This window comes from Vicugna pacos, chromosome 23, assembly GCF_048564905.1.
Source record: "Vicugna pacos chromosome 23, VicPac4, whole genome shotgun sequence".
Classification (NCBI taxonomy): domain Eukaryota; kingdom Metazoa; phylum Chordata; class Mammalia; order Artiodactyla; family Camelidae; genus Vicugna; species Vicugna pacos.
Genome location: NC_133009.1, coordinates 26216546 through 26242116, shown reverse-complemented (window position 1 = coordinate 26242116; position 25571 = coordinate 26216546). Strand labels below are relative to the sequence as shown.

At 34.8% G+C, this 25571-nt stretch overlaps 1 protein-coding gene across 1 annotated transcript in view; it reads left to right on the top strand.

Annotated features, from left to right (window-relative positions):
* The window catches only part of LYPLAL1 (lysophospholipase like 1), a 28872-nt gene extending 13571 nt beyond the window's left edge, over positions 1–15301 (top strand). The window contains exons 3-5 of the mRNA XM_006198872.4: positions 5878–6047; positions 13507–13622; positions 14072–15301. Coding sequence (XP_006198934.1) covers positions 5878–6047; positions 13507–13622; positions 14072–14308 — 523 coding nt within the window. The 3' untranslated portion in view covers positions 14309–15301. The remainder of the gene's footprint in view (positions 1–5877; positions 6048–13506; positions 13623–14071) is intronic.
* Positions 15302–25571: the final 10270 nt, after the last annotated feature.

The following is a 25571-nucleotide window of genomic DNA, read 5'->3' as shown; positions in this document are numbered from 1 at the left end:
TTCTATGACATACTTTAGCTATATTTGTAATGAGAGGTTTTCTCAGTTTGGGTTTACTAGTAAAATTTCCATTTTAAAACTAACAATTTTTAACAAGCCATTAATAATTTATATGATGATATAGTTTCGTGGTGTTTTGAAAAAATTTTAAATAGTAAGATTCAATCAGTAATGCCTCTACTTTTTGATTCACTGTTTTTCCACGTGAAGTGCATGTTTGTATTTTTTGCTAAACTTGTATTTTGAAACAGGGTTAAGCACTTTTGATTTAGGTTAGGTAATAATGGGTTTATCTTTACCCCATCACTTAGGATTCATATCTGAAGCGTGAGACTAGGAGCGCTCCCTCGTGATAACAGTAGATCTGTACACAGGTACACGTCACTGGTCAGGAGCCCTCCTAAAAAAATGCTCCTTGGGAGAAAAAATTTTTCTTTAGTAAGTATTTTAAATAGTACACTTAAATATCTATTAGTAACATAAAAACTTGTTTTCTTAGAAACATGTTCTTTTTAAAAAATCAACAGAAGAAAAAAATTGACCTTTGTCTAGAAATCACAGAATGGATTTTATAAGAATTAAAGTCAAAAGATGTTCGGATCAAAATAAGATAATTTTAGGGAGTCTCTTATTTCTGGCTGACAAAATTATTCCCAAATCACAAGTGATTATTGATGTTCATCATGCAACAAATACTAGTTTCTTGGCACTGGGGATGTCACTGTGGAAAAGAGCATCCTCGGGAGAGGGAATGTCAGGTGCCATGTGCCTGGAACATGCTGAATGCTGGGGAAGGGAGTGGAATGAGGGGAAGACTGGAACCAGATGATGTTATCTGAAAGGTTATGAATGACCTTTGGATCTTATGACTTTTAAGGAATCAAACTTGGTGTCAAGCTGAATGTCAACTCTTTTTCTTTTTTTAAACCTTGGACATTTGTTCCAGCTTAATATTTCACCAGTGTGTATGTGTAATGGTTTGATTGATTGATTGATTGGGGAACCACACAGATGTTCTTCACCAAATATTTATTTATTGCAGTAATGTCTGAGCTAATAAAGTGATTCATGTGAGGAAGAAGGTGAATGAGTATAACATATGTGCCAGTTTGTTTAGCTGCTTTAAAAACAATCTTTTATGCTTTATTGAAAGGTTATTCTAACATCTTAGGAGAGTTAAGCATTCTTGATCATGTTTCCTTAACAAAAAAATTCTAATTTATTCTTTGTCTCATCACATTTTTCCAATTATCTCCTTTGATCAGAATTTTAATTTTTTTAGAGAATTGAGAGAACAAAAAGCTTCAATATTAGTAAAACTTACATTCAGTGGAGCATCTATCTCTAATTAAGTAAGGCACTGTCAAAGACAAAAAGTTAAGTGAATGCCATTTTTTTTTCTATTAATGGCTGAGTTCCCAGAATGATTCATATTTTAGCCTATGATATCATCCTTATTTAAGGGCTTCGACAGACAAATAAACACTTAGGAAAATAGAATAAAGTGAATAGGGAAGTAGAAATAAGTGAAAAGAGTATCAGACCAATTCAGGCTTTAGCATGAGAGTTGCATATTGTTTTCATTCAGGAGATCACTGTGATTTTAGTGACAGTTTGAATACAGTTTGGGATTTCATTTTGTCTGACAGTGACATTAATGCTCTATGGAAAGCACTTGCTTTCATTTTTGGAGTACTTTAAGAAAGTTAATTCTGAGAAGGTTTTCTGGGAGGTGGGAGGCTTGAATGTTTTCTGTCTTCTCCCCTCTTCTGATTCCAACTTATCTACTTCTCTTGAGTCAGGCAACTTCTGAGGTCAGGAGGCCTACAGGAATGAGGGAGAACTTAGGCTTTGCCTGAGTCCCAGTAGGGAGCTGGTGTAGGATTTTATCTTCTCTGCACCCAGTGCACCCATTGAGTGCCTCCAGATGATGCAGGAGAAGCTTTAGGTAAGGATCAGAATGTGGTGGATCCTAGGAAGAGCTCAGTCTGCAAAAATCTTCCCTCCTCTCAGATTCATGTCATAAAAAGTTAACTTCCAGGCAGAAATGCAGTATTAGTTAAAATCCCACAAGGATTTTTAAGAAGGGTTATTCAAAATTATTTAAAAATTTACTAAATAATTGATTGATTTCTTAGAAAGATAAAGAAGAATGGATACCTGAGAATAGGCAGGGCAAGTCTGAAAGACTTGCAGTGATGATGGCAGGGAGAGGGGGACCACCTTACTCAACCTCAGAATATACTCTAAAACCATTGTGATACAGTCAGTATGGCCCTGACACAGGAGAAGACAAGTAGATCAGTGGAACAAAATAGAGCCTTTCTTAACCAGAATTTTTCACCTGAACTGCAGAACACAGAAAATGACTCAAGTCATTTTCTTGATTTTTTTTTTCCAAGGATAAACCAGAACGAATACCATTCTAGATGCATTGGAGAGAAGTCCATTCATTATATACAGTAAATGTAGTAGTCATTAGGGTTTAATTCTCTTATGGAGCCTAGAAAGACTAGATAATTCAGAACTATAACATAGCAAGGGTAAAATTTATGAGAAAAAATTGTTTTTGTATTTTTAGGAGTAGCGCACGCACAATTTGCTATGCAAATGGGTGGAAATGAATTTGAATCCTTAGGTCACTTTATGTATGAAATAAATTCCGGAAAAATTCAAAACTTAAGTGTAAAAATGAAAACAAAAATCCTAGAAGAAAATCTCAGGTTCTATATGTAAAAATGTATGAATTGAGAAACCTTAAATAAATCAGAAAACCCAGAAATGTAGTTTAATTTAAAACGAAGGACAGATTGTATCAACTATGAAGCGTTTTATCTGGTTTAAAAAAAGGTAGCTACTTTAAATACATTATGTCAATATATAAAAAGCAACTTGAAAAAAATACTTGAAATACAAATGAAAAATATTTGTGTTAATAATATACAAAATACTCCTCTAAACTGGTAAGAAAGAAATCATAACCCCAAAAGAAAAAAAAATAGCCAATGATATGAATAGGTAATTCCTTTATATGGAGTTCTAGAGACACAGCAGTAACTGCAGTGATGGAAATCCCTCTGGTTACTTGGGAAGTGAGTGGGAATTGCTTGCAAATGGGCACGATGGAATTTTCTGAGGTAAAGGGAAAGTTCTCTATCATTATGGACATGCATCTTCAAAAGTCTTTGAACTCTGTGTTTAAAATGTGCACATTTATATGTGTAAATTATACCTCAATAAAGTTGATTTTTAAACTACAATTGATAGTTTTAAACGGTAATCTTTCAAAGTATGTTAGTATCTTTTAAAGTATGTTGTTACTAGGACTGTTAGACAACAGGATGTTCCCTTACCTTTCTTGTAGAAAGGTGAATTTTTGTAGTCTTTGTGGAAGCGTTAAAAATTAATAGCTTTCAATCCTGTATCCTGTTTCTCAGATTCTATTCCATAGGAATAAAAGTCCCCATATGTAAAAACATGCATGCAGGTGTATTTAATGCAGGATTGTTTTTAGTGGCTAAAACCTCGGTACCAAATAAATGCCTGTTAGTAGATGAATGGTTAATTACATTGTAGAACATCTTCATTATAAGGTATTATATAGTTATTTTAAAAGGTGGGTAAGAACCGGATCAGATGAAAGGATTTTCTTGAGGTACTGTTAAAGGAGAAAAGCATGATGTGCATAACGAAACCAAATAGGCTTATTTCATTTCTGAAAAGCAGCAAATAGTGCTCTAAAAAATACGTTAAAAAAAGTTTTAATATATGTGCAAGAAAAACATTCAAAGATACATTCCAGATCGTTACCATAGTTGACCTAGTGTGAAGGGCAAGATGTGTGAGGGCGTGGGAGAGAAGGAACAGAGAGATGAGCAAAAAAATAAATAGGATTTACCTGACAAACATCAAAGCAATACACACACACAGTATCTTGTGTTTGTAAAATTTCATGTATATGCATTAAAAGGAGAAAATATTAGGGTTTTATATACTGACTTATAGGTATATTCATAATATACATTCTAGTTTTAGAAAGTGTGTTGCAAAGTCATGTTTATAATATGATTATATTTTAGTAAATGAACAAAGGATTCTCTGTAGATGAGTTCTTGTTAAATCTGAGTCAGAGCACCTTTCTTGTTTCCAGATTTCTTTGTTTCTCTGAGAAACTTTCTAAAAGATTCCTCCTGATTTTTAGGCTCCTTAAGTGGAGATACCCGTTGATTTTGGAATGTTATGACCAGTACAGAACAATGGTTGTGTAGTTCTCCTGTTCCCTTCAGCACCACCCGTTGGTTCTAAGGATGAGCAGAGACCGTAGGGTCCTTCTGCTATAGCGGAGGAGAGGATGAGAACGGACTATTTCCAACTCCTTGGGTTTGCTGGAATTCCTCTTGGTTTTTCACTAAAGTATATGCAGGAAAGCACATTCAGGTCTCAACTGGTGACTTCACCGTTTTTTTTGTTGTTGTTCTGTCTACATTTTATTCATTTATTTCACTTACACTGGAGGGTGAGAATATATAGCTAAATTTGAGAAGGGGCAAGTAGTAGAGGTATTGGTCTAAGAGACAACCTGCATCTGGTCACCATTGTTTAGATTTCTTTCAAATTATAATAGATACTTTTACCACGGTTTCTGTTTCGTATGTGTTCTTGCATATAACATAAAACCTGTTTTTTCACTGTCACATAAAGAGAAAATAAGACTTGTGAAGCAAAAAGCTATAAGCTTTATTAACTCTCCTATTCCTTATCTTTGAAAAAGCCATAGTTCTCCGTGTGTATCTTATATATCCCCATGTATTTTTCTGTGTTTGCTACCGGAAACTCAGATTGTTTTCATTCCCTTCATTTACTTTTACCAACATAGGACTTGAAGCAGGACCTCTTAACCCCGTTGTAATTGATTAAAACAGAGTATTTAGAATACCTTGGGATACAGACGCATGCACACACACACACACACAAAACTAACAGAGCACCCAGAGCAGGATTCACTAATACTGTAACCATCCACTTCATCCTGAAATGAGAAGCGTCTTTTAAGATCAATGTTTTTCAACAAGATACCCAGTTCAGAGCATCTTATCATGTAAAACGTAAGTCCAGTAAGCACCCAGTTTGAGATTCAAATGATGCAAACAGTAGGGAATATCTGTATGATGACCACTTCCAAAGATTCTGTGTATCCTATGAAACTCTCATTTCAAGGTTCTTAAGAAGATTTAAGAATAAAAATGGTTCCAACTCTTGATTAAAAAAACCTCAAAAAACCCAAAGACCCCTATTCAAAGGACAGTCTACCTGGATGTGACCAAAAAAGTCTTTTTAAATTACTAACTTAGCTTTCATACTTATGTGCTACAAATTAACCATCTTTTAAAAGCACTTGCGGTAAATCATTTTTTCTACTCGAGGTATTGACTTTTTGCATGGACAAACATCATTCATTTAGCTATGCATACTTAAATATTGATCTTTACATTGAAAAAATAAGGATTAAAGTCTATCAAGGCAGAAAATTTTTTAGAATAGTAGACCTGATTAATCAGTCATTTGGATTGAGTGGAAAAAATAACATGCACACACGATATATAATTCCCCTTTTTTTATGGGGATTTGGGAAATTGAAGAATCTTAAAAGATGTAGAGAATTAAGTAAAGATGATGAACTGGCATTAGTAAACACTAGTGGAACCAATGTAACATAGAAGAGTTAAGGCAGTAAACGTGGAATATTTTTAATATGAATTCTTAACTTTCAAAACTTGGAGGAAATTGTGATTGTTCATAACATCAATTTTTTTAGAAATTAAAATGTTTATTTTAATTCTCGCTCTCTTTTTTTTTTTGTTTGTTTGTTTTAAACAGGCCATATACTCCTTTGAAAGGAGGAATCTCCAATGTATGGTTTGACAGATTTAAAATATCTAATGATTGTCCAGAACACCTTGAATCAATTGACGTAATGTGTCAAGTGCTCACCGATTTGATAGATGATGAAGTAAAAAGTGGCATCAAGAAGAACAGGATATTACTAGGTAAGATCTTTAGATGTTGGTAATTTAATTTTTCTCACTTTTGTTTAATTCTATACATTGACTTTTACTTGGAACACTATTTAGAAGCACCTTATGTATTATTTGACCTATTCATAGTTTCAGATAAACTTTTCATAGTAGGAGTTTTTAAGGATAATAGAATTATAAACAACAGGTCATGAAACTTTAAATGATTTTCTTTTTAATAATAACATACTTTAAGAATCCTGTATTGGTTGAATTTTTCTTTCTAGTTTAATTTTCAGTTAAGAGATTACTCATTTCAATTGTTAAAACATTTTAATTAGCTCAAGTTTTATGAATTTATTTAAACTATTATCATCATAATTAAGATAAATTAGAGTACTTAGTCAAAATATAACATGAAAAGTAAATTCTTCAGACTTAATATCATAGGAATAAAGTACTTATAAACTTTTGTTAAATGTGTCTTTAGCACTCTGTCTTCCCAAGGGGATATAACATGCCTTTATGTAAGCTCTTTATTCTGCTTACACTCTTTTCTTTTTCTGTAATCATAAAATAAACTATTAAAATATCTATTTCTATAACATATACAAAAATGAGATGGACTATATAGAATTCTGTGAATGATACAGGATGGATTTTTATAAAAGTTATTTGCAAATAACTTTAATTTATAATGAGTTATATTTAATGATGAAATTATAAAAGCAAATTAAGTGTCTCCATCACGTTCTAAATAACATTAAAACAATAATCCTGTGTAGACAGGATTTGGTCAAATTTATAAACTTCCTTTGTGTTTGTTGAAGTGCTGAACTATTCATTGAGTTGAGAAGCAGCATGGCATAATGGATGGAATCCATTATTTCTGTCTTGGCTTCAGCATCCACCATTGTTAGTTAAAAGCAATGTGCCCTCCAGCCCTGTAACATCACCTTTATGGGTCTCTGTTTCCTCATCAGTGTTTAACTCTACTTCTGTGTTTCTATGTTTAGCACCTATGTTGAACTCTAATAGAGATAAATATAAAACATTATGGGAGTACTGGGAAGAGTATAGGGAAGGGGGAACCCAACTCAGTCTAGGGGATTGTTTAACAAGAGTGAATTCAAAATGTGTGAATATATAACATAATCTGTCATTCAGTCATTTAGCAAATATTTTCTAAGTTGCTGCTGTGTGTCAGGCAGTAAGTTATATGTTCAAGGGGACACACAGATAAAACAGGATCTATACCGCAATTGCTTACAACCTGGAAGAGCCTGTGGGTGCTTACAATGATAACTGGAATGCCAGACAATCTAGATGAGTGCCCTAAAGTGACATAACTGACAGCTCTTCTAAGGGAATGATCATATATATTCATTTTTATTTCTCAGGACCCATCGCAATGCCTAGCACAGGGCAGAACATTTATAATGAATGATCAATAAATTGATGATTTAAGTAATTAAGTACGACCGGAATTCAGATGAAGAAGGCATAAGTATTTGGGGCTGTTAGAGAAAAATTTAATAGGAAAGTATCAGAGGCATTTGAGATTTTGAGATATGCAAATAAATGAAATTTTAACGATTGTAGTGTAGGTCTGGGCATCAATAATGATATGAATGGTAAATGGAGGTAGAAAAAGTAGTGCTTGTTGCTTTTGTCTGTGTGGACCTTAGATGGCTTTGACAGAAAGTTTGTTGTCTGACTGGAAAATGCCCGTTGACTCTCATAGCTGGACCAGCAGCCTGAGGAGCGCAATGGTCATAATAAAGATGTTCACAACTGCCAGCTGCTTCATCACCTAACTACCGGCACTGAGTTTCTGCTCCTGTCTGTGAAGTGGGGATAATAACACCATATCTATTTTATTGGGAGGTGATGTTATAAAATCATTGGCTCATTTTATACTCTCAGTAAATTCTTCTGGTTTCCCTTTTATCCTTTATAGGTAATTGAGGAGAGATGATTAAAAAATGTCTTTGAGTCATAGAGTTAATTAGAACTGTGCTTTAGGAAAATTGATCTGGCAGAAGGAGTATGTGAAGAGATGCAAAGTTGGGTATGGGAAAACCAATTACTGAATTGATGACTGTAGGGTAATAAGTAATGAGATGACGGTGGGAAGACCAAAGGTTAGTATAAGAAATTGCTTCAAATTAGAATTAGAAAATCTTCATACGCAAACAAGTAGAAAATATACTGATGAGAACTCTTAATGCACATGCATTAAGAACGCGTAGTACTGAATGGTAACTGCATATCTGCTCCTCTTCCCTCAGCCCTCCTCCTTCCCTGTATCTGTCAGTCACCTCATCTTACTCATCTTTGAAAAGAGGCTGTGAATTGTAAGAGGGCTGGTAAGAATTTTAAATGTAGGTTTACTTCATTTTGAAGCTTTTTATTCTTCCATGTAACTGAACATTTGCAAAACTCTTACTACACATTGTCATATTCCTTTCCTGAAAAAATTGTACCGACTGATACTTCTACCACCTGTTATATTGTCCATCACTGAATAATATTGTCTTGAAAAATCTTTGCTAAAAATAAGTAAACAAAAGTGGTAATTAATTTACACTTAGTTTGTTATTTTCCATTTAATTCTGTTTGTTAAGTTTTGACACAAAAAAGCTATTTTTAGCTGTCTCTTGTTTTCCAAATAATTTCAAAGATTAAGAAAGTATTTCTCTAGAACTGGAATTACATACTCAAATCGATTTTCTACTGGCTTTTCTATAATATGATTTTTTAAATATTTAATTTTTTGATTCATCTGGAATTTATTTTAGTTTTTTTTTACCGTATCATGGAATGTTTTAATTATTTTCTCAAGTACCAAGAGAAAAGTACCTTGTGAAAAGATGATCTTGTTTATAAAGCAATCAGTAATGGGGTCAGTGTTTTAACAAAGCTCCACTGAATTTGTAACAACAAAAGTTCTTTTGGGAAGGGTTATAAATTATTATAAAATTATAAAATTCGAAATTTATCATAAAATGTATATAGTAAGATATTTATATACCCTTATATAAATATAAAAAATTGGGAAACAAAAAATATTTTTTTAGAATTTGTGAGATTAACTAATTAATTTCTGTAAAACCTCTTTCCTAGCTTGAGAGATGAAGGAGACCACAGAAGTGTAGATCCAAGGTTGTTCGTCCTTGTTACCTGTGTTATTATTTTATCAGTCAGTGAAAATAAATCTTCAATAACAGTTCTATAGAGTTACACATGTGCACTTCTGTGTTGGAAGATAACGATGTTACTTAACTTAGAATTGTGATAATTCAGTTAGCCGGTTCCTATGAATGACTTAGAAATATGCCTGGCATGTAATGTTGAAAAAACTTTCTTACTGTTATTACATACTCTGTACCACCCACCGCATGGTCACTCCCAATAGCAAAAAGGCCATAGTGGCCTTGTGCTGCCATTTGGAGACTCAGGGAGCTAGCGCCACTGTTCCTTCCCTGCCAGCTTTTTCCTTCCTCTGTGATATACAGGCTGTGCTTCCCCCTTTCTTTGTCATTGCTCATAGATTATTTAAACAGAAGTTACTGCTTCATGTTTTTCTACTGGTTTAATCCTTTTGTAAAGTGTCTATGATGGCACATTTTAACTTAAGTAAAATTTAAATGCTATTTATAACATTTTAATGAAGGAGGGATTCAATGGGAAGTCAAAGAAAAATGCATTTGAGATGCTGAATAATTTTTATTCAACATATACAAACAACATAGTAAGACTAGATCATTTATTTGTTTTTTTAAACTTTTTTATTGAGTTATAGTCAGTTTACAATGTTGTGTCAATTTCCAGTTTAGAGCACAATTTTTCAGTTATACATGAACACACATATATTCATTGTCACATTCTTCTTCACTGTGAGCTACCACAAGATCTTGTATATATTTCCCTGTGCTATACAGTATAATCTTGTTTATCTATTCTGCATATGCCTGTCAGTATCTACAAATTTCAAACTCCCAGTCTGTCCCTTCACACTCCCCTCCCCCTTTGCAACCACAAGTTTGTTTTCTATGTCTATGAGTCTGTTTCTGTTTTGTAATGAATTATGAGAGGAAAAACTAGAAAAATAGAAGATTAAAAAGGAAAAAATAGAGATAATAGTACAAAAATTGTTATCCTTACTGATTTTAATACGTGATAAAGTTCCAGATTTAATATCATACATTATGTCCTCATGGAATCCTTGTCTTGAGATGTAATTACACCCAATATAGCTTTGTAAACAAAAATATTCTCTACTTGAGTATGTAGCAGTGCATTCTTCTTCTGCGATTCTATTTTGATTAATTATATTTTATTATATTAAACTTAGCTTCCTAGCTAATGTAGAGTTGGGACTAGAACCTGGATCCATTGACTTGGTCAAGAACATTGTACCATAATGAGATTCCTTTTTTAGCCACTAGGTGGTGATAATTTGTTGTTAAAACTGGCATAATTTAGGTTTAACTTTGATCTAGGATGTATAGAACCTGACAAATGGTAATGACCAGATTGTAAGAATTTTGATAATGTGAGCATATTTTGAAGCAAGGAGAATCAAGAATTTTGAAGCAAGGAGAATCAAGTGCTTCTGGAATTACAGCTGAATAATTTACATGGATGCTCTAAATACCCATCATGAGGAAAATGGTTATAGGAATAATGATCTGTTACTACAGTTGAATATTGTGTGACCATTATATACTATGCATACACATTTAGAAGGTATTTAGCATGTGTTCAGAGAATAAGAAAATAATTATGGAGTTTTGTAATTCTGTTTAGACATTTGAATCAATATTACATGAAAGAAAAAGTTAGGTATAAGGTATAAAATTGTACATAGAGTGAGTTTAACTGTTAAAATGAATTTTAAAAAACATGTGAAATTATGTATGAGTAGTGAGATTTTGGATCATCCACTTTATTTTTATCTTTATGGTCGAAACACTTTATGCAGTGGACCTAAATTAATGTATTAATTTTATAATAAGTTTTAAAATTAAACTGAGGGTATAGTTGGAATTACCAAGATGAAACCTAGCTCCACAATTTCCAGGCTGCCTTTTCCTGACATCATGTAAGTTTCTTCTGAAGCTCTTGGAGCTAAAACTTGAGAATAATAGCATTCTTCTATTTTATATTAACATATATATCTTAATTAAATGACTTAATATTTCTTCAACAACAAATATCAGAACTTTAAAGGCTTGGGACTGCTGTTTTAATAGCTTTCTATAGAAAATAATAAATATTTTGTTTATCTTGTAAATTTTATATGAGAGAAACTACAGATATGGTGGGCATAATTTATATATTTCCAAATCTTTTAAGACTTTATCACAGTTCAGTTTGATGAATAATTGTATGTAAATCAAATGCAAGCATTGTTGAAATTTGGAGGCAGGGTGGATTTTATTGCATTTTTAAAATCGTATTCAATTGATGATCAACTTGAATTTTAAGTTTTTCCCCCACTCTGGATTTTGTTTCCAGGTAGATTCGATTAGTTTTCCCAGTATAGTTTTTATACATTGTTTCTGTTTTATTTAACTTAAAGAGTTCATAAAAGCTGGGTTTATTGGTTTTTTTAACATGTTTTATTCAGCTTGTTAATCTTAAATGTATGTTGAAATGTTAAGTCTTGACATTTTAATACTTCTCCAGCAACTATAAATACACATTATAACTATTACCTACAATGAGTTTACTATTTGGTATTTACTTATTGAACAGTATATTTTATATTGCATTTAGACACTTAGATGGAAATTGAATTCAAATAACTAGGCCTTTGTGTTAAATTTTCTTCTATTAGAAAAAAATACATAAAGTCCCTTTTCACACTAGTGTCTGCCATGTTAAATGTGATTGTCAAAGATGGCTGATGAAGAATCGCAGACGACCTCACAGGATTATAAATGGATAAGGGACTTAAATTGAATCTTAAAATAACAAGTTTTCAATGAGTACATTTTTCTTCATTGTAAATGCTGAGCATTGAACAAGAGGTTAAATGTCTGTAGGATGCATTTTTTGTTCATAATGAAATTTCATACGTGCAAAAGCATTTCTTACTTTTGTTGTCGCTATTAGGCTGGTCCCGTCACGGGCTCTGAAACCACACAAGGTGGTTAGGCTACCCTGGTCAATAAAAAATGAAGTGATGGGGTGGGTGCATTTAATGTGTAAAGTTTTCTCAGAAGGTGTGCTTTAAAATAATTTTTAAAATATGTTTTTGCTTACCAGTCTATTTTTGTTCACATTTTATCTTTGGTGTGATTTAGAAAAAAAATCTTTATCACATTAAAAGATTACATTTAATGATCTTAGCAACAACATTATTTTTTAATGGACCATTAATTTTGATTTTGCTCCATTCATGAATTTTGAAGCTTTTTTCAATCATTGGTGCAGCTTAGATTATCTAGAACTTCATTGTGCAAAATGACAGCCCCTAGCCACACATGAATATATGAACTTAAATTTTAACTGGGTCAAATTGAACATTTAGTTCCTCAGCCACACTAGTCACAGTTAATGTGTTCCTTAGGTACATTTGACAAAAGTACAATTCATGCTCTTGAATTTCCCCAAGAAATGAAAGCTGTGTTCCTACAGCCTTGTTATCTATAACATATGGATTTCTTTTAAATCATGAGATGTCTTTTAACTCTCATTCAAGCTGGGGAATATCACACCAAGTCCCCAAGCTGAAGTTGGGCCCCCTCTCTGCCACGTCACATCATGCACCTACCTCTTTATGCTGTGATATATCTGTTGCTCCTCTAGCAGAAGGGTCCAGGTCTTTTAAGCTGCATATCTCCTCCAGTGACTAGTATCACTCCAGTGACACTGTTTGGCACATAAAAGACAATAAAAGCTTGTCAAGTGAGTTTTTTTTTAAAAAGTACATATAGGTATGTATGTTTTAATTATACCATCACAAGACACTTTCCAAAATAATGTTAAAATACAAAGATATATGAACTAGCTCACCAATGTTTTGATCATCCTTCTTAATTCCAAGATCATTAAGCACATATAATATGGCAAACACTAGAAATATAATCAAGTAAGACAAAAGGTGCATTGTAGTTGCAGTGTGAGGACTCATGAATATAAACAAAATATAAGTAGATATTAGAAGTTTAAATAAATAACAGTTGTGCTATGACTCATATTTTGAATTATGATAATTATTTTTACTTGATGACCATGAGTTCTTTGTTCAATTCTAGCTCCTTCTATAACAAATTATTTTACCAGTGATGACTTAGATAGAACAGTATTATTTACTGATAGCAGGTCTTTTTCCATGAGATCTAGAGTAAATTTCTTTTTAACATCGTATCTCTTTTAGGTCTCCGAACATTTATAGAGGACTGGCATAGCTATATCTCATTCTAAATTATCGTTGCGTATATTCTGCTTTTTCTGATCAGTGAATTTTTGCTCTTTTTAGGAGGATTTTCAATGGGAGGGTGCATGGCAATGCATTTAGCATATAGAAATCATCCAGATGTGGCAGCAGTATTTGCTCTTTCTAGTTTTCTGAATAAAACATCTGCTGTTTACCAGGTAAGTTCCGGAGTTTACAAACAAAACAGAAAAGAAAAAAAAAACTGATGAAACGTTTGCACATTGAAACTAAAAGAGAATTGAAAACAAGTGCTACGCAGAGCATTCCTGGGAATTTATGGCCAAATTAGTTATATTGGTTAATTCCAGTTAGTCATTCATGTTTAAGAAATGCTCTGTCCAAAGAATATTGTTAAACAAAGTATCAAAGGGGAAAGGATAAAAACAATGTGTATGGCATATATACATATTAAAAATATAGATGGTTATAGTGAGCCCCTGGGCCTGGTCCACCCTGTACACCTCCTACAGCATACCACTGCCTCATTTTCCTTTTTAGATACTGAAACTTTGGTTGGGTTGGAATTTTTCTGCCCTCTCTGATTTCTGAGCATAATGTTCTTAACTGAATTTCTTCAGCTTTTCTGTTTTTGTCTTCTCCTCTCTAGGCTCTTCAGAAAGGAGACGGTGCACTTCCTGAGTTATTTCAGTGTCACGGTGCTGCAGATGAGCTAGTTCTTCATTCTTGGGGTGAAGAGACAAACTCAATGTTAAAATCTCTAGGAGTGAGCACAAAGTTTCATAGTTTCCCAGGTCTTTGCCATGAGTTAAGCAAAGCTGAGCTAGAAAAACTGAAGTCATGGATTCTTACAAAGCTACCAGGAGAACTGGAAAGACAAACTTAATGAATCAAGATTGATGTGTTAATATGCATGTAACGTCTTTATGAAAAGTGATCTTTACTGCCAAATTCTAATTTGATAAATAGTAATTAAAATACTAAGAAATACCAGCAGTTTACTGACTTATTAGTTATTAAAATGTTTGCACCATGGAGAGTAGTATAATTTTATCGATGGTAAACATTAATTTAGGCAGACACATTTTTATAAATATTTGGAGACCTTTTAAGTAACTAAATACTGAAATTTTGGAAAGGAATTAAACTAGCATCATAAAGGCAATGAGAGACCGTGAAAAGACTTAACATATTATTTTCTTTGTTACCACTTTCTTAAAATTGCCTTTCCAGAGGTACTCATGTTTGTGTAATTTTCCACAGAGTAACATTAGTACTCCACGTTTGTAAAGTGCTTTCGTGTAATCTCCCCTGATCATCGCAAGAGCTTGACCAAGTAGACTGAGTAGTTGTTATTGGTATTTCATCATAAGGACAGAAAGATTAAAGACTTTCCCAGAGCCTCAAGAATGGAGACTAGAATCCAGGCCTTCTGGTTCCCAGCAGAGCTCCCTTTCTGAGACAAGATCACTGCCCTGCTCCAGTCCTAGGATTCCAGATTCTTGTCAACACTCAGGATGGCCAATCTTTTAAATTTTATCCATTCCAGTGGGTACATAATGGTAACACTTTATGGTTTTATTTTGCATTTTCCTAAACTAAGAGTTATGCAATTTTTACATGCTTATTTATGATCTGTATAAATTCTGTGATGATATCTCTATTCAAATCTTTTGCCCATTTTTCATTAGGCTGTTTTTCTGCATTCTTTACTTTTTATGCACTTTTATGTATTTAATTTTTTTTAATGGAGGTATAATCAGTTACAATGTGTCAGTTTCTGGTGTACAGCATAATATCACAGCCATGCATATGTATACAGATATTTGTTTTCATATTCTTTTTCATTAAAGGTTATTGTAAGATATTGAGTATAGTTCTTTGTGTTATGCAGAAGAAATTTGTTTTTTAATCTATTTTTATATATAGTGGTTATCATTTGCAAATCTCAAACTCCCAAATTTATCCCTTTCCACCTCCTTTCCCCTGGTAACCATAAGATTGTTTACTATGTCTGTGAGTCTGTTTCTGTTTTGTAGATGAGTTCATTAGTGTCCTCTTTTTTCTTTTCTTTTTTTTCTTTTTAGATTCCACATACGAGTGATATCATATGGTATTTGTCTTGCTTTTTCTGGCTTACTTCACTTAGAATGACAATCTCCAGATCCATCCATGTTGCTGCAAATGGCGTTACCTTATTATTTTTTATGGCTGAATAGTATTCAATTATAGAAATACACCACAACTTTTTTATCCAGTCATCTGTGGATGGACATTTAGGTTGTTTCCATGTCTTATGTCTTGTAAATACTGCTGCTGTGAACATTGGGGCATATGTATCTTTTTGAATTAGAGTTCCCTCTGGACGTATACCCAGGAGTAGGATTGTTGAATCATATGGTATGTCTGTTTTTAGTCTTTTGAGGAATGTCCATACTGTTTTCCATAATGGCTGCACCAAACTATATCCCCACCAGCACTGTAGGAGGGTTCCCTTTTCTCCACACCCTCTCCAGCATTTGTTGTTTGTGAACTTTTTAATAATGGTCATTCTGACTGGTGTGAGGTGGTATCTCATTGTAGTTTTGATACGCATTTCTCTGATAATTAGTGATATTGAGCATTTTTCACGTGCCTATTGGCCATTTGTATGTCTTCATTGGAGAATTGCTTATTTAGGTTTTCTGTCCATTTTTGGATTGGGTTGTTTGTTTTTTTGTTACTAGATTGTATGAGCTATTTATATATTCTGGAATTAAACCTTTGTCAGTCACATCATTTGCAACTATTTTCTCCCATTCCATAGATTGTCTTTTTGTTTTACTTATGGTTTTCTTTGTTGTGCAAAAGCTTCTAAGTTTAGTTAGGTCCCATTTGTTTATTTTTGCTTTTATTTCTATTGCCTGGGTAGACTGTCCTTGAAGAACATTGCTAGGATTTATGTCAGAGAGCGTTTTGCCTGTGTTTTCTTCTAGGAGGCTTATCGTGTCTTGTCTTAAAAATTTAACTCTTTAAGCCATTTGAGTTTATTTTTGTGTATGATGTGAGGGAATGTTGTAACTTCATTGATTTACATGCAGCTGTCCAGTTTTCCCAACACCACTTGCTGAAGAGACTGTCTTTACTCCATTGTATGTTCTTGCCTCCTTTGCCAAAGATTAATTGGTTGTTTTTCTTATTGCATTGTAAGTGTTTTTTCTATATGCTAGATACAAATCCTTTGTTAGACAGATTTTTGCAAATCTGGTTTCTTAGTCTGTGGCTTGCCTTATTTTCTTTACAGTTAGTGAAAGAGCCAAGTTTTTAATTTCATGAAGTCCAGTTTATTCATTTTTTTCATTTATTTATACTTTGTACTTTTGATGTTGTATTTAAGAAATCTTAAGAAAGCTGAGGTCACAAAGATTTTTCTCTTTTTTTTTCTTCTAGAAGTTTATCAGCTTTAGATCTTATATTTAGTCTGTGATCAATTTCAAGTACATTTTTGTATATGGCAAGAGTAAGTATCAAGGTTCATTTTTTTTGCCTCTGGCTTCTAATTATTCTAGCACAATTTATTAAAAAGACTATCCTTTCTCCACTGAATTAATTGCCTTTGCACTATTGTTGAAAGTCAGTTGTTCGTACACATGTGGGTTAATTTCTGTACCTCTTACATCCCATGAATCTATTTGTCCATCTTTATGCTAGTACCACACTGACTTGATTACTGTAGCATTATAATAAGACTTGAATCAGAGTGTCTGTGTTCTATAATGTTGTTGTTCTCTTTTGGAAGTCGTTTTGCCTATTCTAAGTCCTTTGTGTGTCCATATTAATTTTATAATCACTTTCAACTTAGGGAACATTGACATCTAAATAATACTGGGTACGTACTTTGTGTCCATGTCTTAAGTTCTTTATTGATTTCTCCCTGAAATTTTTGTGATTTTCAGAACAGGACTTTCTTACCTCTTGTCAGATTAATCCTTCGATGTTACATATTTTTGATGCTATTATAAATAATATTTCTTAATTTTAATTTCCTACTGTTCATTGCTAAAATATATACTATTTATTTTTATATGTTCATCTTGTATCCTGCAATCTTGTTAAAATTTAGTCCTTGTACTTAAAAGAAAAAGTTCAGTAGAGTTTTCTACATAGATGATTATGTCATCTGCAAATAAAAGTAGTTTTACTTCTTTCTTTTAAATCTGAATGCCCTTCTTTCTTTTTGTGTTATTATTATTTATTAGTCTTGTTCTTGCAGTTTATTTCATGACCTGGAATATCTAATACAGTATTTTGTAAAAGTGGTAAGTTTGGACATCTTTGCCTTGTCCTTGATATTCAAGGTAAAGTAGCCACTCTTTCTCTGTATGTATGTTCAACCGAAGTTTTTCAAAGATGCCTTTTATCCACTTGAGGAAGTTGCCTCTGCTCCTTTGTTTTGTGAGTTTTTATCAGAAATGGCTATTGGATTTTGGACATCCTGTTCTTACAACTATTGAGTTGATCATACGATTTGTTCTGGGGATTTTTGTCTATTAATAGGATGAATTACATTGTTTTTCAAATGTTACACTATCTTTGCATTCCTGGGCTAATGTTGGCCAACGTTTATTATTTTTACATATTATTTGGTTCTGTTTGCTGGCATTTTGTTTAAAGTTTTTGTTTCTGTATTCATTAGGAATATTGGCCAGGAATTTTCTTTTCCTGTAGTGTCTTTATCTGGTTTTGTTATCAGGAGAATTCTGTCCTCATAGAATGAATTGAGAAGTATTTCCTTTCTTTTTTTTTTTTTTTCAATTTTCTGGAAGAGTTTGTGTAGAATTATTATTTTTTCTTTAAATAGTCTATAGAATATACCACTGGAGCCATCTGGGCCTGGAGTTTTCTTTGTGGGAAGCTTTTTAACTTCAAATTCAAGTTTTTAATAGCTTCGGTAATTTATTTCTTCTTGAGTTAGCTTTTATACTTGTGTGTTTGAAGTAGTTTGTCAACTTCATCTAATTTGTTCACTTTTTTTCAAATTCGTTAGCATAAAGTTGTTCATAATATTCTCTTATTTGCCTTTAGAAACTGTAGAAACTGTAGTGATGGCAGCTCTCTCATTCTTGATGGTATTTGGTGACTTTCGTCTTTTTTTTTCTAAATCTGTCTAGATAGAGGTTTACCATTTTATTGATATATCAGAGAATGAGTTTTGGTTTCTTTGATTTTTTTGTTTTTTATTTTGTTAATTTCTGTTATAATCTTCATTATATCTTTTCTTTGTTTAATTTGGGTTTAATTTTTTCTTTTTATTCTAGGTTATTAACATGGAAGCTGAGTTCTTTGTTGGAGATCTTTTCTAATACACTCCTTTAGTGCTATACATTTTCCCACAAGTATTATATATCAGTAGCATCCCACAATTTATTTTTTATATTTTGCACATTCATTTTCATTCAGGTCAAATCTTTCTAAATTCCCTTTTGATTTCTTCTTTAACCCTTGGTTATTTGAAATTGTGTTATTTTGTTGCAATATATTGGGGATTGTCTGGAGATCTTTGCTGTTGAATTCTAAGATAATTCCATTGTGGTCAAGAGCTCATACTTTGTATGATGTGAAATCTTTTAAATTTATTGTGACTTGTTTTATAGCCCAGAATATGGTCTATGCTGGCAAATGTTTTGTATGCACTTGAGAAAAATATGTATGCTGCTCATGTTGGGTGATGTGTTCTGTACATATCGATGAGATCAAGTTGATTGATAACCTTGTTTAAGTCTACTATATCCATGCTGATTTTCTGCCTGTTTGTTTTATGAATTATTGAGAGAAGAATATTGAATGTTCTAGCTATAACTCAGTTTGTTTTTTTCTTTGCCATTTTTTCAATTTTTGCTTCATGTATTTTGAGGCTCTATTACAAGATGTATAAACATATATGACTGTTATGTCCCCCTGATGAATTGACCTCTTTTTCTTTATGCAATAATCATCTTTATCCCTGATAGATTTTATGCTCTGAAATACTCATTGTGTGATATCCATATAGCCACTCCAGCCTCCTTTGGACTAGCGTCTTTTTCTGTATTTCTCTCTTAACCTAGTTTTGCCTTTGTATGTAAAGTGCAATTCCATCAGGCAGAATACAGCTAGGCCTTCCTTTTCTATTCAGTATGATCATCCCTGCTTCTTAATTGATTGCTTAGACCTTTTTAATGTGGTTGTTGACATGTTTGGATTTCAAGCTGCTATCTTATTATTTTCTCTGTATTCCATTTCTTCTTTATTCTCTCTCCCTTATTCCTCTTTCTCTACTCCTTCCTCCCTTTTTTTTCCCTTGAATTGTGTGTTTGGGGTTTGTTTTTTTTTTTTTTTTTTTTTTTTGCTGGCTTCTTAGCTATGATTTTTTTGTACTTTTATTTTAATGATTAAGGTTTATAGCATAATAATTTTTAAAAGTTTGCAATAATTACAAATTCACAGTAAGTTTCAAAGATAGAGGAGTCCAGGCCCCCTGCACCCAATTTCCCCCAGTGGTTACATCTTAAGTGACTGGTATAATATCAAAACCAGGAAGCTGACTTTGGTACAATGTATGTGTTTAGTTATATGCCATGTTTTCACATGGCTGCATGGATTCATGTAACTAGCACTACAGTCAATATGCAGAACTGCTCCATCACCATAAAGCTGCCTGTTGTGCTACAGGTTATGGACACAGCCATCCCTTCCCCTGTCACCACCTAACCCATGACAACCCATGTTATGTACTCCATCTCTATAACTGGACATTTTGGGAGTGTTTAGAAGTAGAGTTATGCAGTTTGTGACATTTTGTGATTGGCTTTGTCACTCCATCCAAATTGTTGCATGTATATCAATAGTGCATTTTTTTATTGCTGAGTAGTATGCCATGACATGAATGTATTACAGTTTGTTAAACTGTTCTCCAGTTAAAGAGAATTCTGATTGTTTCAGGTTTTTGGCTATTACAAATAAAGCTGTTATGGACACTTTTATATAGCTTTTTGTCTAGACATAATTTTTTTTCTCTCTCTCTGGGATAAATACACAGAGAGTGATTCCTGGGTTGTGTGGTAAGTGTTGTTTAAGAAACTGCTGACCTTTTCCAGAGTAGCTATGCCTTCTTGTATTCCTGTAGCAAGGCATGAGAAATAGTCTCTCATCCTCACTAACAGTGTGTATTGTTACTATTTTTTTTTTAATTTTAGCTCTTCTGATAGGTATGTAATGAAACTTCATTGTGGTCAAAATGTGCGTTCCCTGATGGCTAGTCATGTTGAGCCTGTTTTCATGTGTTTATTTGCCATCTGTGTATCCCCTTTGGTAAATGTTCCTTCATATCTTTTGCCCATGATCAAATTGGATTTTCCTTTTTTGTTGAAATGTTGAATTTGGAGAGTTTCTTTTTGATGTCTTCTAGATATGAGTCTTTTGTTAACATGTAATTTTCAAATATTATTTCACTGTCTATAGCTTGTCTTTGCAACTTCTTAGATTCTTTTATAGTGCAAAAGTTCTAAATTTAAATGAAGTCTAATTTTTTTTTCTTTCATGGATTATGCTTTTGGTGTTGATGAGTTAATTTTGATATAAGTTATGTGATTTAGGTTGACATTCATTTTATTTTTTGCCTATAACCATCAAATTGCCCAGCACCATTTCATGAAAGAAAAACATCCTTTCTCCACTGAATTATTTTTGTACCTTTGTAAAAAATCAGTTGTCTATTGCTTCTGTGAGTCTGTTTTTAGTTATCTGTTCTGTTCCATTGATCTCTGTGTAGATCCACATAACGTTATTACTACGGTTATGTAATTCTTGAAATCAGGTACAGTTAATTCTTCCCAATTTATTCCTCTTTTCCAAAATTGTATTAGCTATTTTATATAATTTTTATAATTTTTTTCCATATAAATTTTAAAATACACTTACTTGTCTATATCCACCCAAAAAAATCTTGCTAGAATTTTGATAGGAATTGTGTTTTGTGTAATGGTTTGGAGAGAATTGACATCCTTTCTGTATTGAGTCTTCCAATTCATGAGCATGCTGTTTCTCCACTTACTCAGATCTTCTGTGATTTCTTTCCTTATTGTTTTGTAGCTTTTAACATACAAGTTCTGTACTTGTTTTGTTAGGTTTGTATCTGAGTTTTTTATAGTGCTATGTTATTAAATACAGTTTCCACATGTTCATTGCTAGCTTATTGAAATATAACTGATTTTTGTATGCCTGTTTTATATCTTACGATCTTGTTTAGTTCAGTTATTAATTCTAGGAGCTTTCTGTCAATTCCTTGGGATTTTCTACAAAGACCATCATGTCACTTGCAAATTGGAATCAGTTTCATTCTTCCTTTCCGAATGAATGTCTTTTACTTCATTTTCCTTGCTTACTACACCGGTCGGAACTTCCAGCACTGTGCTGGACCAGAGCAGTGAGAGCAGGCATCCTTGCCTCGTTCCCAGGAAACACAGTCGGTCTTTCGTCACTAACTGTGTATTCCTTACAGGAAGTTAAGTATTTCAGTGACAGTATAACAAAATTGACTGTAAACAAAATACGAAGCAGACTGACAGTTTGGCTGTTGAGAACGTCTGTTACTTTGATAGGTAAAATAAAATGTCCAGATATCATTTAGCCAGAATACGTTTAAACAATAAGTCTTTATCGCATAAAAAGAATTTCTTAGTATATAAAAAGAGAACAGAGTCACCAAAGCCATGTAAACATTTCAAGAAAATTCAGATTATATGATGCACAAAGACAGCTTATTCCACAAGACTTTGTGTATAATTTTAACACAAGAAGAGCTGGAATTATATTTACAGAGAACATACATATTGTTATGTATTTATAATTCTACTTTAAAATTTATCCTTTAGAACTACATTTCTGTGAGTATGTATGAGTACAGTCTTCTGAAGGGGAAGAGTGGCCTCAGTGTATCCCTACAGGGAGGGTAAGGTGCGGACCCGTGCGGGTCTCACCCCTGCCATATTTGTTAAATTCTGCCATTTCTGTGCAACCACATCAGCTGAGTTTGTTTCATACAGCATTGAATTAAGACTACTGTGTACAGGACTCCAAGCACCAGAATGAAGCCAACCTCCAGCACTGCCTTCAGCTGTGCCCCCCAGGGTCCTGGTCCCATCCAGCTGAACAAATTGCCTGGCCTAGTAAGGATGTGCCTCAGGAGACCAGCTGTCATTCTTCTGACGTTTTTATATTGACTTTCCTGCTTAGTCCAAAGCGTTCATCCAGGCATCGCAGGAGCAACTGCACAGACTCCACTTTGGCCTGCAGGGACGCGGTCTGGGACGGCGTATCCTCCACAACGGCCATGGCAACGAACTGAAGTGGACCTGAAATGCCCCAGGGATGAGAGGGTGTCATTGATCATTTTAGCTCAAGCACAGATTTCATACCGGTTTTTCCAACTGGATGATTCCCATGGAGAGAGCACTGCCCTCAGGCTGTACATAAGTAACAGACTGGTTATCATCTCTCTAGAAAGCTTTCCTGAGAACCCAGGGTAGCTGCTTCTTGGAGAGATCTGCACAGCCATCTTAGCTCTGCAGGTGGCATTTGTTGTAGTTCCTAAAGCACTTGAAAGTCTGCTGTGAAAGCTGAAAATGACTGTTTTCCAGAGATGCAAGATAATACCTTCTGTGCAGTTGTTAGACACCCTCGATGGGGCCTCCATCAGCCAAGGGCACAGGTGACAGTGTCTCCAGTCTGACCCTGGCCGGCCGATAAGCTTTAGGGTTCTCAGTTCAGCTCAGCAGTTGGGTTTACTCCTTGTTTTTGCAGAGAGGGCCCAGGGGAAGTCACCCCAGCCGGTGCTGTTTGTCCACACCCCCGTTGTGCGGCATTTGTCCATACCACAGGAGTAAGTGACAGCTGTGGGAGCAGGAGTGGGGAGGATACCCGGGGGTGTGTTGACAGGTGTTTTTTGGTTTCGTGGAGGAGCTGGGACCATCCTTTGTTGTTTTATAGACTTAGGTTAAGAAAAATGGCGATCAAATCTTGAATCCTTTGTTGAGAGATGGCAGGAGCAGCAGTCAATTAAATTTAAGGTGGTTATAACAGTTTGGGAAGCCGCACAGGGGTGTTTTCCAGCTTGAGGAAAGTTCTAGGGGTGGTCCTGAAAGACGCGATCATTAATGTCCCTCCCGTCCCCAGAAGTTCCTTGGATCTGAGATGTTCTCTCCTCAGCTTTTGGAATTGTTGCTGTCTCTACATGACACATAATTTGTGTCCTGTCCAGTAGCTATAATTTCATCTTTTTTCTAATTATCCCCTACTCACACCTAGACTCGTCATCCAGAAGGGCTGGGTATAAGAAGGACAAGGACATTTTTATAAAACGTACAGAGATCCATTATGTCCCACACTTTGGCCCACATGAACCACCGTAGGGGGACTCAGCAAACACTGTACCCAACCTATTAGTCACATTATCTTGTTTACCTAAGATGATGTCAGTGAAGCAAATAAATCTATATTTGTAAACCAGAAGTAAGTTTGAATTCCCTGCCTGCTTTTGGCTAAGCGGCCTCAGAGGAGGTGTACCAGCCAGGCCAGCCTGGGGTTGCCACCAGGGGAAAGAAGCAGCATCACACATCATGCTCAATGGTCAGGAGAAATCCCAACTTCCCAAAAATGCTTTACGTTATCTCCCGGCACTTTTTTCTGATCCTTACCCAGCGAACAGCTGAGAGATGATCCCTTTCCGAGGACAGCTGTGTGGACCAGACTGCTTACCACAGTGTGTAAACCAGAAGAAAGGAAAGGAGGCGGAGCCAGACATCTTTTGAGTCAATTCTTGACGAGAGTCCCTCAGTGCTCAACAATACCAAATCCCAGTGAATTGCAGAGAATATCCAGAGCCCATTGATTCCCTGACTACCAGACCACTGTTGAATTGTTTTGCAATAAAAGGCACACCATTGCCAGACCGGAAGCAATCCAGAAATACAAGCCAAGGATATAACAGATTAGTCTCGAGAGCCACCATAGTGCAGCAAGTGTGAACTTACCAGACTGGAACAGCGACATATAACCTGAAAAAGCAGGGAGGCACCATTTCTAACCCCGAGAAAAGGTCAAAGATCAAATGTAATTAACGTGACAGGAGCCAGTATGGGCAATGTCCCATGCTGTGTGGTTGCCTTCACTGCCAGACAATTGGGTCAACTTTTATTAGGACTCAACAGTTTGACATGCAATGGTAGCCTGTGTATCAAAAACATAGACTCTTTCACTTTGTACCCAATATAATGGTTGATGTGTCACCAAGTCTGGTCTGATGATGGTTGAAGTAAGCAACGCCGGCAGTCTGGCAGTGCAGGCTCAACCAGCAGCTTGATTCGGGTCAGTGCCAACAGAGAATGGGTCTGGCTACATGAGTGACTCAGTTCAATCAGCAGCCACTATGCGTTTCCCAGGTTAGCAGTGCCAAAGGTGGGTATCTTTAATCTTCCGGTCTGTAGTTTTCCAAGTGACAGTCCAAGTAATCATGGCAACAGTCCAACAACCCAAGAGACTCCATAAAAATATAATGAGGTTTATCAACTGTCGTATTTTCCAGAGCTATAAGAACGACCTTGAGTTTTGCCCACTGAGCAGAATGACCCTGTCCACTTTCAGTTCTGAGTAGTTGGCCCTGAACCTGAACAGTTGCAGCTGCCCAGTGGCCATTTCAGATTTCAGCTGAGCCAAACCATCAGTGAAGCAGGTCCAGACATGATGGGGAACCTCTGTAAATCAAGGGCCCCGGTGAGCCAGCAACTTTGCTGCAGGTGGCGGCATGGACTCCCTGCCATTTTCTCATGTGGAGCCAAGATGCCCCGGGGCCCAGGCCGGCTGCATTCTTGACTGTACCATTTCCATTACTGGATCCTTTTCACGCTGTTAGTCATTGAGTCTGAGTCGATTCATCTCAGAGTAGAAATACCAGGCCGGAGAGTCACAGTTCCTCCAGGGGTCAGGCACTCTGTTCCAACAAGAGCCCAACAGTATGCTAATAGCTGCTTTTCAAAAGAGGTAAAACCGGTAGCTGTGTTAAGGAGGCAAAGAGTCCAAACCCTGAGGGGCACCTCCAAGTGGAGGCCACCTCCCTTTGCCAGAGGCTCCAACTG